General features: G+C 35.3%; 2 protein-coding genes across 4 annotated transcripts; both read left to right on the top strand.

Moving 5' to 3' along the window:
* Positions 1 to 35: 35 nt before the first annotated feature.
* LOC123321466 (E3 ubiquitin-protein ligase SIAH1A-like) lies at positions 36 to 3,127 on the top strand. 2 transcript variants are annotated; one of them, XM_044909086.1, is made up of 5 exons: positions 36 to 270; positions 1,171 to 1,457; positions 1,514 to 1,689; positions 1,774 to 2,030; positions 2,119 to 3,127. In XM_044909086.1, exons 2-5 carry the CDS (start codon positions 1,187 to 1,189, stop codon positions 2,297 to 2,299), a joined length of 885 nt encoding a protein of 294 aa, XP_044765021.1. In that variant the 5' UTR covers positions 36 to 270; positions 1,171 to 1,186; the 3' UTR covers positions 2,300 to 3,127. The 2 variants fall into 2 exon arrangements, with proteins under 2 accessions (XP_044765021.1, XP_044765023.1); XM_044909088.1 differs by lacking the exon at positions 36 to 270 and adding an exon at positions 319 to 461.
* Positions 3,128 to 4,412: 1,285 nt separating this feature from the next.
* On the top strand, positions 4,413 to 13,005 carry LOC123321384. Of its 2 annotated transcripts, XM_044908942.1 has the most exons (10): positions 4,413 to 4,740; positions 5,129 to 6,611; positions 6,676 to 6,773; positions 9,724 to 11,055; positions 11,136 to 11,488; positions 11,544 to 11,588; positions 11,880 to 12,155; positions 12,215 to 12,323; positions 12,379 to 12,531; positions 12,698 to 13,005. In XM_044908942.1, the coding sequence occupies exons 2-10, from the start codon at positions 5,173 to 5,175 to the stop codon at positions 12,850 to 12,852; spliced, it is 3,960 nt and encodes a 1,319-aa protein (XP_044764877.1). In that variant the 5' UTR covers positions 4,413 to 4,740; positions 5,129 to 5,172; the 3' UTR covers positions 12,853 to 13,005. The 2 variants fall into 2 exon arrangements, with proteins under 2 accessions (XP_044764877.1, XP_044764878.1); XM_044908943.1 differs by lacking the exon at positions 11,544 to 11,588 and having other exon boundaries at positions 4,431 to 4,740.
* Positions 13,006 to 13,152: the final 147 nt, after the last annotated feature.

Raw genomic sequence — 13,152 nt, 5'->3', positions numbered from 1 at the left:
TAAGTCATTATGGTATCTGTGGTTAGATAATTTATTTTAATTATTTACTTAATTAATAATGGCGTGAAGTTGTCAAATGATATAATATTTCATATTCTAGCAACGAGAGTGACTAAGTAGCTGATCTAGTTAGCTAAGCAATCAAATAAATAATATAACAGTATGTTTTTAACATCTAACTCACGAAAAAGGAGGATGAAGAATATTAGCGAAATCTATTTATAATTGTCAATAATCCTAGAGTCCGAGATATCTCCCAAATACTATTAAGTAAGTAATATCTCTTGACTAGAGATTTACTACTAATTTTTTTTATTTGGGTTTTGTATTTGGAGCCGCATTCATATATATATATATATATATTCTAGTGATGACATTTGACAGCACAGCCTTAAAAAATTGATAACAAAATTATTATCACATTTTTTTTGTTATTCGAAGTTTTCAGATTCAAAATTAAGGTAAGATTCTCAAAAATGTCACATTGATATGTAATTCATTTGTTCTTCGAACCTTCGGCGCAGAAAATAACTGAAATGAGATAAGGGACAGACTGTTCAATGCTCCATGTAAACATATATGTATACACACAGTTATATAAATGATACTTATAGGATATACATTGAACATTCGAGTTTTCCAAGGATATCTTCACAAGTGAATTACTAGGTGATATATCACACTCAAGTGCTAGGATGTGATTAATTGATTTCTAAATCATAGTAAGTTGTTTTGCTCCTATCGTAATCATTGGAAATCTGAAAGATATTAAGAAGGAACAGCATGTTAGAGAAAGGTGCTTCTCACTAAGTATCAGCACACAACGTATTTTGGATGTAAATGTTATATACCGAGTATTTTTTATCAGGAATAGTTCTATATTCCATCAAACTTCTAAAAGATTAAAATGCTGCTCCGTATCGATACAAGCAATTGCTATGCAGGGTATCAGAACCAACAATATATCAGTGCAAAGAATAGTGAATTTGGAATGTAAATTCATCACTTGAAAGTTTTGTAAACAAAGCATAAAAACAAGAACTGTTTGACGAGTATGGCTGACTCGAATAATCAGAATCAGCAGTCATTTCACTTCCCAAATATACATCTATCCTAGAAACAGCTTTCCATCATGCACCTTAGATATCTCAATGGACTAACTTTTTTCAGTTCAATTGTGATAATCATGGCTCAGACAAGTAACTTGAAGAGGCGCAATGCATCTGTCTCCGATCCATCAGGTTCTTCTAGTGGAGGAGGAAGTAGTAATCCCTTGAGTAGTCTTCCCAACGGCAATCCTACTGGCACTCTAACTGATGAACTTGCTGCCCTGTTCGAATGTCCTGTGTGTTTTGAAATAGTGTTACCTCCAATAATGCAGTGTCAGGTTGGACACTTGGTTTGTGCCAGTTGTCGCCCTAAACTATCATGTTGTCCAACTTGCAGAGGGACCTTAGGTAAGAATGATAACATTGTAACAACAATAAAGTTTCAATGGAACCTGATTCATTAGGAAATATAAGAAATCTTGCCATGGAAAAGGTAGCAAATAACTTAATGTTCCCTTGCAAACACAAATCGACTGGCTGTAGAATGTCTGTTGGGTTGAACGAAAAGGCAGAACATGAAGAAATTTGCGAATTTAGACCTTACAGTTGCCCATGCCCTGGTGCTTCTTGTTCTTGGCAGGTATGTTTTGAATTCATAGTACCAGACTTGCTGTGTAAGAAATTGCAAGATTTTGGACAACCTTTGTGAACCATTTTGTTGTAGGGCCAATTAGACAAAGTGATGGTCCACCTACAACATGCTCATAAAAATATAACAACATTAAATGGGGAGGATATAGTATTCCTAGCAACGGAGATAAATCTAGCCGGTGCAGTTGATTGGGTTATGATGCAAAGCTGTTTTGGACATCATTTCATGTTAGTTCTAGAAAAACAAGAAAAAAGTGATGGTCATACCCAATTTTTTGCTATCGTGCAACTTATTGGATCTAGAAAACAAGCTGAACATTTTGCATATAGGTTAGTAGGTAATCTAGTTCAAAATGTTGTGTTTTCCTTGATCATCAATATATTATATTGAAAAAATTTAAATCAAATGCATTTTCAGACTGGAGTTGAATGGTAATAGACGAAGGCTCATTTGGGAAGCAATGCCAAGATCAAGCCATGAAGGAGTGGCCTCTGCAATCATGGGATCTGATTGTTTAGTTTTTGATAATTCAATTGCACAGCACTTTGCAGATAACGGTAACTTAGGAATAAATGTTACCATATCATTAGTCTGCTGAATGTTCTTGTTTTTGATGCTTTATTGTTTACAAGCTTCTTTTATTATTTATATTATATTGAATTCACGTTCATTTTTTCCTCTTCATTTTATGAAATAGTGATAATGTTACATTACTTTTTATTATCTGTTATTTCATTCTAATTTTGAGTAAGTAGTGACAAGTTATAATTATACTGATATTGAAGTAAAGTAAACCAAAATACATTCCAAAATGTGTACCAAAATTTTAGTTTTCTACGTTGAAAACCACTTGATCCCTTTTTTGTAAGCGAGTCAATATCGGCAGCTAAGACAGAACTGATATAAAAATAATTGTTCTTCAAATGTGATGTTAAAATCTATATGTGAATAATTTCGATGGAAATCATGAGTTTTTCCGGAAGATCCATCTCTACTTCAGTCATTTTGTAAAAATATTGTATATTAGATTTCTACATTAGAATCGATTTTTTGTAGTGATAATTATTTTATGATAAGTAAAAATTCTAGGAAGAATATTTAGCCATCACGAAAGTTTATTCTTCCTTCAATTTTAATTCTTTAATTGAATCTTGTTTAATGTTTGAAAATAATTTTTTTTCGACTTTTTAATTATTTGTGTACCTTATTTATTCAATTTAATGACTAAGCAATGTACAGATGATTTTATTAACAAATTGAGGATTTGCAGGGAATATTTGTGAGAAGAATTTTTATGGTAAATCCCCATTTTAATACATAAGTTATAAATCGATAATAATGGGGGTTTACATTTACAATGATTGAACAAATTATATTTGAAATATGCCTCCTTGTAATTCAAATGATTAAACTATCAGAGAAAGGATTTGCGTATGTTTCTTTTATTTTTATGTAATAAGTTCCTGAAAATTTCTACTCAATATGCACATACTACTGCGAAATTTCAGATTGATGATGAAAATTTTTTCATTATTTGAAAACTAGTAAGTAGTTGAGTGTGGAAATCCTAACCGACCGTGATCAATTTGGCCTATAGTTGCGCACACAAAACGTGTTGAAGAGAGTTTTATTAAATTTAACCGAGTTTTTCGAAAAAATTCACTTCTTAACCGCATACGAGTATTTTTGTCATAACTTTCGGACAATAAAATAGGCAAATTTTTATTGAGTAGAGGTATATTTTCAATCGTATCAAGTATAGGTCAAAGAAAGAATGAATTATGATCTGTTCTGCGGTAGAACAAAAATAGCAAGATCATCATATCGCAATGCAGATGAACAAAGACATTTTTTTTCTATTCTCTTCGGTAGGTATCTTTCATGATGAGAATAAACAAGTAATATTATCCAAATTGAAACGATAGCTCGATAAATTTCAATCAGATAGGACTGATTTCATCAGGCTGAAAATATGCGAATTTTATTACTTATTTCACAATGCGCTCTCTTCTTAAGGAGTGCCTTCAAAGCTTACAAATAATACGGTTCTGGACGGCGCGGCGTCTAAACATATACCGACCCATGAAGTAACTGGCGATACGACCTCTTGAATCTAACGGTATTGAAATGTAGAGAACGAAGAAATTATTAGAACAAGTAAAATGTTCCGTGTGTAGGAATTTCTTGTTGACCCAATTCCATCAATTTTGAGGTTTACCTATTTGTGTGGCTCCAACATCGACCCTCACTAGTTTACTACCCAACTCCAAACAGATTGGTGACTTGAAGAGGCGATTTTTTAAGTTGTACATCGATTGATTCTCGACTAACTGTTATTTTAAAAACATATCAGTCCAGTCAGTGTACCTGTTCGATCATATTGTGCGTGGAAAAAAAATTTCAAGATAGTTTTCTGATTTCGACATGATGAGTTTGAAATATTAGTCAGGAAAAGTGTTTTAAATCAATGTTATTGAGTCTATATTGATTTTAATAAAAAATCAGCAAGGTGCGTTTTCAATGGTCCGACTACACCATCGGCATTTGACGTTTTTGAATGGTTCTTCCTGCTAGCCTTCAAGAAGCCACCCTCCCAGTTGCATAAAAACACTTGCTCTACTTCTGCGAAGGCATCATCTCACGTATCTCCTCTTGCCCCATTGTTATATTTTATGGGTCAGTAGGATAGATGGAATAATACACTTGTATGCAAATGAAAAGGATCTTCGGTATTTTACTGTGGAGTTCTGGAGTATAGAAGTAGGATCTTCTGTTGATTGTGAGGTGAAAACTGCAAAGAATGGAATCTATCCGATAATTTACTCAATAATTGAGTTCAACTATTGCCTCGGAGACATAAACGCCGCAACTAGCGAAGCTCTACGGACAGACGCGAGGTCAGCCATCTGAAGGGGGACTGGAGCTTTGCACAACTGATGAAAACTGAAAACTTCAACACAGTTGCTAATACAATCTGTGTAAGAGTATGTGGTTAGCCGGCATCATATGTGTCCTAACATGTGACAGCCGTTTAGAAGGGTAAGTAGTCATTTTTTCGATGTACATTGCTATACCTCTAGCTGGCATCCTTAAAGGTCTTCGTGTTTGAAGGTCGATTGCATCTGTTCCTGTCCCGTTAGTGCACTCGATTGATCTAATTCGCGTCCTTCTTCCACTGATCTGTTTCACTTCAAACTATTTCCTTCTTGATAATGAAACTTCACATCTACAAATTTTCCTTCATTTATCGAGTTTTCAAATTTGTATGTAGCCATCTTCCAGTTAGGTATTTTCTCGATGACCTAGTTTAATTCCTTTTTCTTCGCCTCTCTCTCCTAATGGTACTGGAAATCAAATCTCTAACGGTTTTCTGAAATCAGGGGTTATTTCATCGCAAAGAAGTGTATCAATTTTTTTTTCGTTTCAGGTAGAGGCAGGATACAAGTGTGACCCATAAACTATTCGTTCGCAATGAATGATAGAGACGTTCGGTCTTCAGCTGAAAATTTTGTAACGGTTGTTTCAGTAGGGAATAAAAATGATCAGCCGGAAAGAATAATCAAGAATGCCAAGGAAAAGGAATTCGTGACAGTTCTGAAGATCGGTGAAAATGATCTAGAAAGCAACTTTGTCACCGAAGAAGTGTTAGTTTATCGTTTACCGGGCGAACGGCTGGGTTTTGGTCTCAAATTTGAAGGTGGGACCAAAGCTACAGAATATGTCAAAAAACTTTTTATCCAGTCTTGTGCCCCGGACAGTCCGGCGTCGAAGGTGGTGGGCTCTTGGGGACATTTAACTGAAGGTGATGAAGTGTTGGTGATAGATTCTCGTCCGGTGACTTCAATGACCCGTATGGATTGTGTCAAGTGTTTGAAAGATTCTAGTGTCGTTATAAAACTACTTGTGCGCCACCAGAAGGACAATACGAAAGCGACATTGGATGAAGGTTTGCCCCTAGTTATACGCGCAGAGAAAAAGAAACCACCTGCGCTACCACCAACTCCTCCCCCTGTTCCACCCAGAAAAGTACCAAAAAAACATTTGAGAGCCAATCAGACGAAGAATGCAGAAACTGGTAGCAGAGACAACGCGGATGCCAACATACCCTTGCAATCACGCTTAAAGAACTTCGATACCGGAAATAACAAATACAATATTGTAAAAACCAATTCTCCAGAAACCAGGACCAACAGGAAATTCTCGGATTGTTGTACGAGTCCTTCCGATGCTGAATACTACGTTGATTTATTTTCTCAGGACTCTGTGCACAGTTTGAGTGAATCTGACGATACTGCGAGCACAATATCAACTGTTGTTGATAGAAACTCTAATAGTCTTCCTTCAACTCCAAAATCTATTCAAAAACATCTCGATATTGCAAATTTCCCGGATGATGAAACAGTGTTCAACCTGAATTCGAGTAGTACAAAGTCAAATGAGAAATTCCAATTCTCAAAATTACCTGAACAACACCAATGTACCAAAGTCGATGATATTGACTTCAGGGATGCTAAAACCGATTACGATATAAACAACGACGATGTAGATATTACAGACATAGAAGATTTAACTCAAAAATTAAATTTTCCAGACTCTATTGGAGATTTGAATCGAGAGTTGGTATTTCAAACGCACGACGAAAACATGAACATTTTCAGTTTACCAAGATTAGTCGACTTCGTTCCAAAAAGTTTCAGTGATAAAGATCATAAGAAAATAATGAATTTATTTCTTTCTTGTGAACGAGGCGAACATTTAAATTTCAAATTCACAGTACCGGATGAAGCCTCAAAAAGGGGCTCCTTCAATGACGACATAGACCTTTTTCCAAAATGGAGCATATCTCCCCAACTGGACACTATTGGAGAAGTGGAAGAGGAATCTATTAGCAACGAAAATTTATCCAATAGGTAATATATATTTATATATATATACCGATTTGTTGGAACAATTTCTTAAACTATTTCATCTCAGACTCAAAACTTCTACATCCACGTTAAATGTCCATTGTGAAAGAGAGGACAACAACGAAAAAGAGGAAGAGAATGATGAAGACGTGAAAATTGAAAACCGTAAGTATATTTTCCCCATACTATTTTTTACCCAAAAATCACACAAAGAAACATATTGTCAAATATGTTTCTGTGCCATGTATCGAATAATTATTTCAAGTCTATAAGCATTATGGTCGGTGGCTTTTATTTCCGGTCGTTACAATACCTACATTCAATCTATTTCAATTCATTGAGCGAAAAAATCCAGTGGTCACGGTGAACGATTTCAGATTTACCGGCATGATCGAAATGAATATTTCTTTTTTTCAATTAGTTGTCGTTTTGTTGAGAGTCCTGTTCTGTTTGCGTTCTATTTACTTGATATGTCACTATTTCGCTCAATTCCTAAGCTGCGATTTGTTGACAAGTTTCGATTACGTATGTCGATTTGATGAGAAGAAGAATCCTTTATAATAGAGTTTATCATCATAATTATAGGCACAGTTTCCTCATAAAAAATTAAGCTACTCTGAAAGTAAAATATAATAACAAAAATCAATGAGTTTTCATTGTTTCATATCGCAAATTTGGTCGATTTCTGGCGTTATTTTGATTGTTATTGAAGATTATATTCCGGTTTTTATTGTGAAGAGATGTAAAAAAAATATATAAGGAAGTAAAAAGTTGGGTATGGCGGCCTCGGTATAAATCTGTAGCGTGGTTTTCGTTAAATTGTTTAAAATTTTCGTTAAAAAGCCGCGACGGCTCTTACACTTGTTCTTTGGAATGCGCATGTCTTAAATGGTATATCTTAAGTCTCATTTACACAGAGTGACTTGCTGGCATCAGAGATAAGAAACAGGAGTAAAATATGGAAATTATAAACTGTATTATCGTTTCTATACTTCGAAAACGCGCGAATCTAATTGCTCCCGAAGATTACAACCATTGTAGAGCACAACATTGCCCTACAATGTTGAAACTTCCTCGTGTAAGGCTAGTTCGGTCCCTATAAGAATATCGCCTGCGACAATAACACAAGACTACTGCTGTTCTCGAAACCATTGAGAAACATTCCTCATGCAGATACCCTTATGATTCCATTCTGCTATAGCCATAATCATGGCCTTTAACGTCATAATAATAAACGATCTGAAGGTAAATTTGCCTTCAACTTTGTCTCGACAAAGTTGACATTTAGTTAGATCTTCCAGTTTTGGTGAATGGATAATTCGAGAAATAACTCAGAGTGGGCTGTTTGCATCGATACTGATATTTCTGAATCCGGTTCTACACCAAATGATCGACAAGCCGCAATCCATACTTTTGCTAGCCAGTTGTCCTTGACTCAACGTCCACTGACCTGTTGTTGGCCAATTCTTCCCTTCTTCTGTATCCTAGCTCGAATCTTGAGGTGACAGTGGTATAGTTCCAGAAAAGTTCAAGAGAAGGGATTATTCGATTTTGAATATCACATGTTGTTAAAACATCGCTCTGAGCTAACTTTTCTTGGTTTTTGAATCAGGAAAATTCTTCCAGAAGCAACACAGGCGGTAAATCACATTATTTTTTAATAATTATACTCAAAATGCGTAATGTCTTTCTAAATCGAATGGACTCAAATGAAGATTTATCAGGTAGGTAAAATACCATAACGAAAGTGGTCTTAATGACATTCAATTGTGAACTCTGAACTACGAAAAATTTCACGTGAACTTATAAAACTCATGGTGAACATTTATTCCTGTGTGTTCCTAATTTTGTATTATTACTGAAACTATTAATGATATATGAGATCACACAAGGGGTCAGAAATTGTCCTTTTAATTTTTTGGAGTACTCAACCTTGTTGACCGGATAAATTAAGCTCTTGACAAGATTAGGATTCGTAAATTCAGTAGATAATGTCCTTTATTATTATCCCCATGCATCGTCCCCATTTACGTACAATTGCGAAAAATTTCTCAAAATCTGATGGGATTAGCATTGATAGTATATTTTCAATATTCGCATGTAGGCATGATTCAGTATCTGAACGAATATTTGATACATTACAGTCAAGTATCCTTACAGTGAATATAGAATCAATTTTTATTATCCTGTGAGATTAAACAGAGAGCAAGTTTGCCATTATCCATTTAACTTAGTATGAAACTGCTTGCCGTACGAGATAGAAGTCTCTCCTCTCCGCGCTTTACCACTCTTCGCGTTGCACGTTAAGAAAATCTGTTACATAAATCAAGTGAATTCTGTGTCTGTTCGCACCCTTTCCCTTTTTGTTCATACCGAATCACTGGTGAGCGATGTACTTCTGTCCAAAGATTATAATCTTTGCTTCTGTCGATATAGTGAATAATAAATATTGTTTGAATGAAAAAGCCCAAAGGAAGCAATAATCATCCCTTTTGAGCTGTAGAGAAAAGTCTGATCGACTTTCATGAAATAAATAGAAGCCTGCTTATGCAGTATTTTGTAAAATTCAAAATATTCGAGAATATATTAAAAAAAAATTCGCCGTTCTTGATTTGTGATGAATAGTAATCAATGATTAGGGATAAGTAAGCCTTCCAACATGATATCAATCAAATAAAATCGAAAAAATGTACCTATCCAGAAACATTAGTTCAATTCAAAAATCGAAATATCAATTTCGCTGAATTTAGTTTCAGTACCGATTAAAAATCAATACCAAAATCAATATGGTAATTTTTGAGGGATGAAATATGGGGAAGGCTTTCCGATAACTATTACAGGACTTCCAGATCTCAATACGAACTGCCAAAAAACTTGTGGTATTGTCAACAAACATTTGCAGCAAATTTCAATGAATTATTCGAATTATTCCAGTTTTATGTTATATTTTCATTAACCGGGAGTACCTAAATATTTACTATAATGAATTAAAATGAAGCGCCCTTTACTGGTAGGCCCTTCAAGTGCATGTAGATGAAAAAACTGCCCATAACCGTTTCATCGTGAATTAAAAACGGTTTCAAATCATCTTTTACTGATTGTTATTCCTCCACAGAAATAATGGAACCTCCTCCCAGTGACCCAAGACAGCCACCCGATGGACACGAGTTTCCAGATTTCGAAGAGAGCTTCCAAAATAGAACGAATGATACCCTGCTCGAAAGATTTAAATCGAGGACCTCCCAAACGAATGAATTCCTCACTGGACCAGTTCAAGAAACATCGTTTGGTGCGAATATACCTGATACGTCTACCTTGAATAAGATGACGAGTATATCGAATATGGACTTGAGTTCCAGGGAAAGGGATCAGAGTGAAAATATATCAGAGAATGACGAAAGCAGGACATCCTCCAGTTTCACCCCTTACATGAGATCTCAAAGTCTTTGTGATATATCAATGAATAGTAGTAGTAGACAGAACGATCCTCTGCAGAATTTGGTCGAGCAACGTAGAAGAACTCTGTCCAAGTTGAAAGGCTTGGTTATACCAGATTCTATCTCAGAGGATGATTTTTCCTCCACCATCAACTTGCCAGAAATTAAAAGTAATACCCCCATTGAAAAATTCAATTCTCTGAACTCTTCGATAGTTTCCAATAAAATAACTAAAGACACGAGTATCAACAATACAGCCTTACCACCGATTCCACCGGCTTGGGCGGCGACAGTAAACTTCCCCAAATATTCGCCAGCTTTCAAGCGAAAAGATTTGAAGCTTCATTCGTCAAACAGGAAGCCAGAACTCGAAAATAGCGATTCGAAAATATCGATGGACGTGAAAAACGTTCAAGCTGAGGATTTCAACGATTACTACCAGAAAACTCGTAAGAAATCAGTTGATGGTTCAAAGGCAAGATCTGAAAATAGTTTGGACTTCGTGCCTAGAGATATAAAGCCTAAACTTAGAAGACCATTCGGATCGTTCACAATGGAAAATGATTCGACAAGCAATTTGCGCCAAAGGGACTTAAACACTGACGAAGAAAGTGACAATGATTCTGCAGTGAGTTCTAGTCAATCTAGTTTTGTATCAAGACCAACGGCGTCTCCCTCACCTACAACATCAGTTGAAAATTTTGACTATACGTTAAAAAGTGTGTATTCGGCATATACTCCTCCAGAATTTCGACATATCAAATCTTCAACTGTAGAAGCTTTGAACAGAAAAAATATATTAGCTTCTTCTAAATGCAGTAGCGGAAAGGATTACAAAATAGGTTCTCCTATTGTGAACAGGAAACTACCAGAGAGCAATGATGAAACTGATAATGTAAAACCGATAACAAAATCACCCAATGAAAATAAGGATCCTATTGACGAAACAATTAAACCTCTGGTCAAAACATCAGAAGCTACAAAATCAGCTTCAGTGGACACTCCTTCTGGTGAGTTAATTTTTAATTGCTCGATCTTCTCACAACCGAATGGTTCATTTTTTTCATCTACAACCCTCTATTCGGCACAGAGAAAGTTCCTACTGCGGCACCAAGGGAAATGGTTCCACCCCCGAAGACAAACTTGAAGTTCTTGGATCTCAAAACCACTTCCAGAGCCAGTTCAACACCGAGCGGAAAGAATTCGATATTTCTGAATGTTCTGAAACCGGTCCCTTCAGTGATGAAAAGAGAAGAGAGGTTATCAAAATTCAGAAGTACGAAAAGCTTGAGCGTCACTGATCTCCGGAAAAACTTCGAAGAAATTGCTAAAAATGTTTCCCCAGCACCTACATTTGCTAGTAAGAAGTTGAGCTACTGTCCCAAAACGCCGAAACTTGTCCATTCACCATCGGATGAAGACTATACTAAGGTTAATGCAAAGGTGAGATTTTTTTTTGATCGACCAGATAAATATTTCATTGGTATTCGAGTTTCAGGATTCAGTTCAGAGGAATATTCTTTCCGAACATGATTATCCAAATGCAGGAAATTTCGCAGTATGGATCTCTCATTGGAACAGAGAGAGCATCATTGGGTTCACAGTATAATTGAAGAAGATATCTTGCGTGATAACATAATTCTAAAGTGGAGTCTAATTGAGAAATATCCTTTAAATCTAGTCTAAAAATCCGACACTGATTGTGGATGGTGTTGCTTCTTTCTCTTTCAATTATACTCTGCAGCCAATGCTCTAATCCATGAATTATTTTTGAATATTACAAAAAATCATGTCATACAACTGAATTAATGATGCGTTTCTGGATTATTTTCAGCAAGGGCTATCTGATGGACTTGAATCACCCAGTGAAATTAAGGAAATTAGTTCGAAATCTCGCAAAGTAATTCTGAAACCAGCTGTCATGGGGGAGAGCCTTGGTATAATTATAACTGGTGGAACTGAAGAAAATAAGGACATCATTGTTCATAGAATAAGATATGGAAGTGCTGCCTACCAAGATGGAACTCTAATAAAGGGCGATCATATTTTATCCATTAATGGAATTGCCACAAAAGGACTCAGTTATATTGAGGCTCTTCAATTGTTAAAGGTAAATTTTTTTAGTAAGTTAAGCACTGAATGCTGATACTATTCTTTTGTTCTTGGAAGGTCCCTGTTGAAACCTACGTTATAGAAATCGCTCAGAAGGATGAAGTACCCAAAGACGTGAAAATATCGAAGAGGAGATCTATTTCCCTGGACAGAACATTGGACACAGGTAATAAAAAAAAATCAGCAAATTCAACTCATCTACATCTACATTTTATTTTTAGAAAACACTGATTCGCTCAGCATCGTCCCAACAAGGATGCCTAATCATGAGATAATATTGCAGAAGGATCAGAACGGTTTGGGATTCAGTGTAGAAGGAGGAAAAGATTCACCACATGGAGATATGCCAATAACTGTGAAGAAAATTTTTCAAGGTGAAAATGTCTCGCATCTATATGCATGAAAGCAATAAACAATAACCCCTAGTACTCTTGGTCACTAATTTTGACTTATTATAATCAACGATAAATATGAAAGGAAAAGCCAGAAATAATCTACAAAACTTGCGCCTAATAATTATTTTTATTTTATTAATTTCAGGCGGGGTTGCAGACAAGGATGGTAGGCTAAAAGTTGGTGATCAAATTTTAGCAATCAACGATACAGACATTACTAACTTAACTCGTATACAGGCGTGGACTCTAATGAAGAAAGTTGATATTGGAAAGACAAAACTCATGATATATCGACAATGATATTTCATGTTGCCATTTATCCATATATGTATATGTTATTGTGCCCTATGTTGATGTTGTTTTGTTATGAATTATTAACTTATTGACAATACAGAATGTTAGAGGCATTTTGGAGAATATTCATCATAATTTCCATGTTTATCACATAAACGAAAATATTTTCAAAAAGAATTTAATTCGAATGAAAAGAAACAGCAAATTATGTGAATATTCTTCGATTTGTTCTTGATTCGTCAATATTTATCGACAATCAAATAGTTATTGTATGCTACGGATATTTATAACCGATAAAATATTTAT

Source organism: Coccinella septempunctata, chromosome X (assembly GCF_907165205.1).
Source record: "Coccinella septempunctata chromosome X, icCocSept1.1, whole genome shotgun sequence".
In the NCBI taxonomy this organism is placed as follows: Eukaryota; Metazoa; Arthropoda; class Insecta; order Coleoptera; family Coccinellidae; genus Coccinella; species Coccinella septempunctata.
Note: the sequence above shows the minus strand (reverse complement) of the source record. Positions and strands in the feature narration are given on the sequence as shown.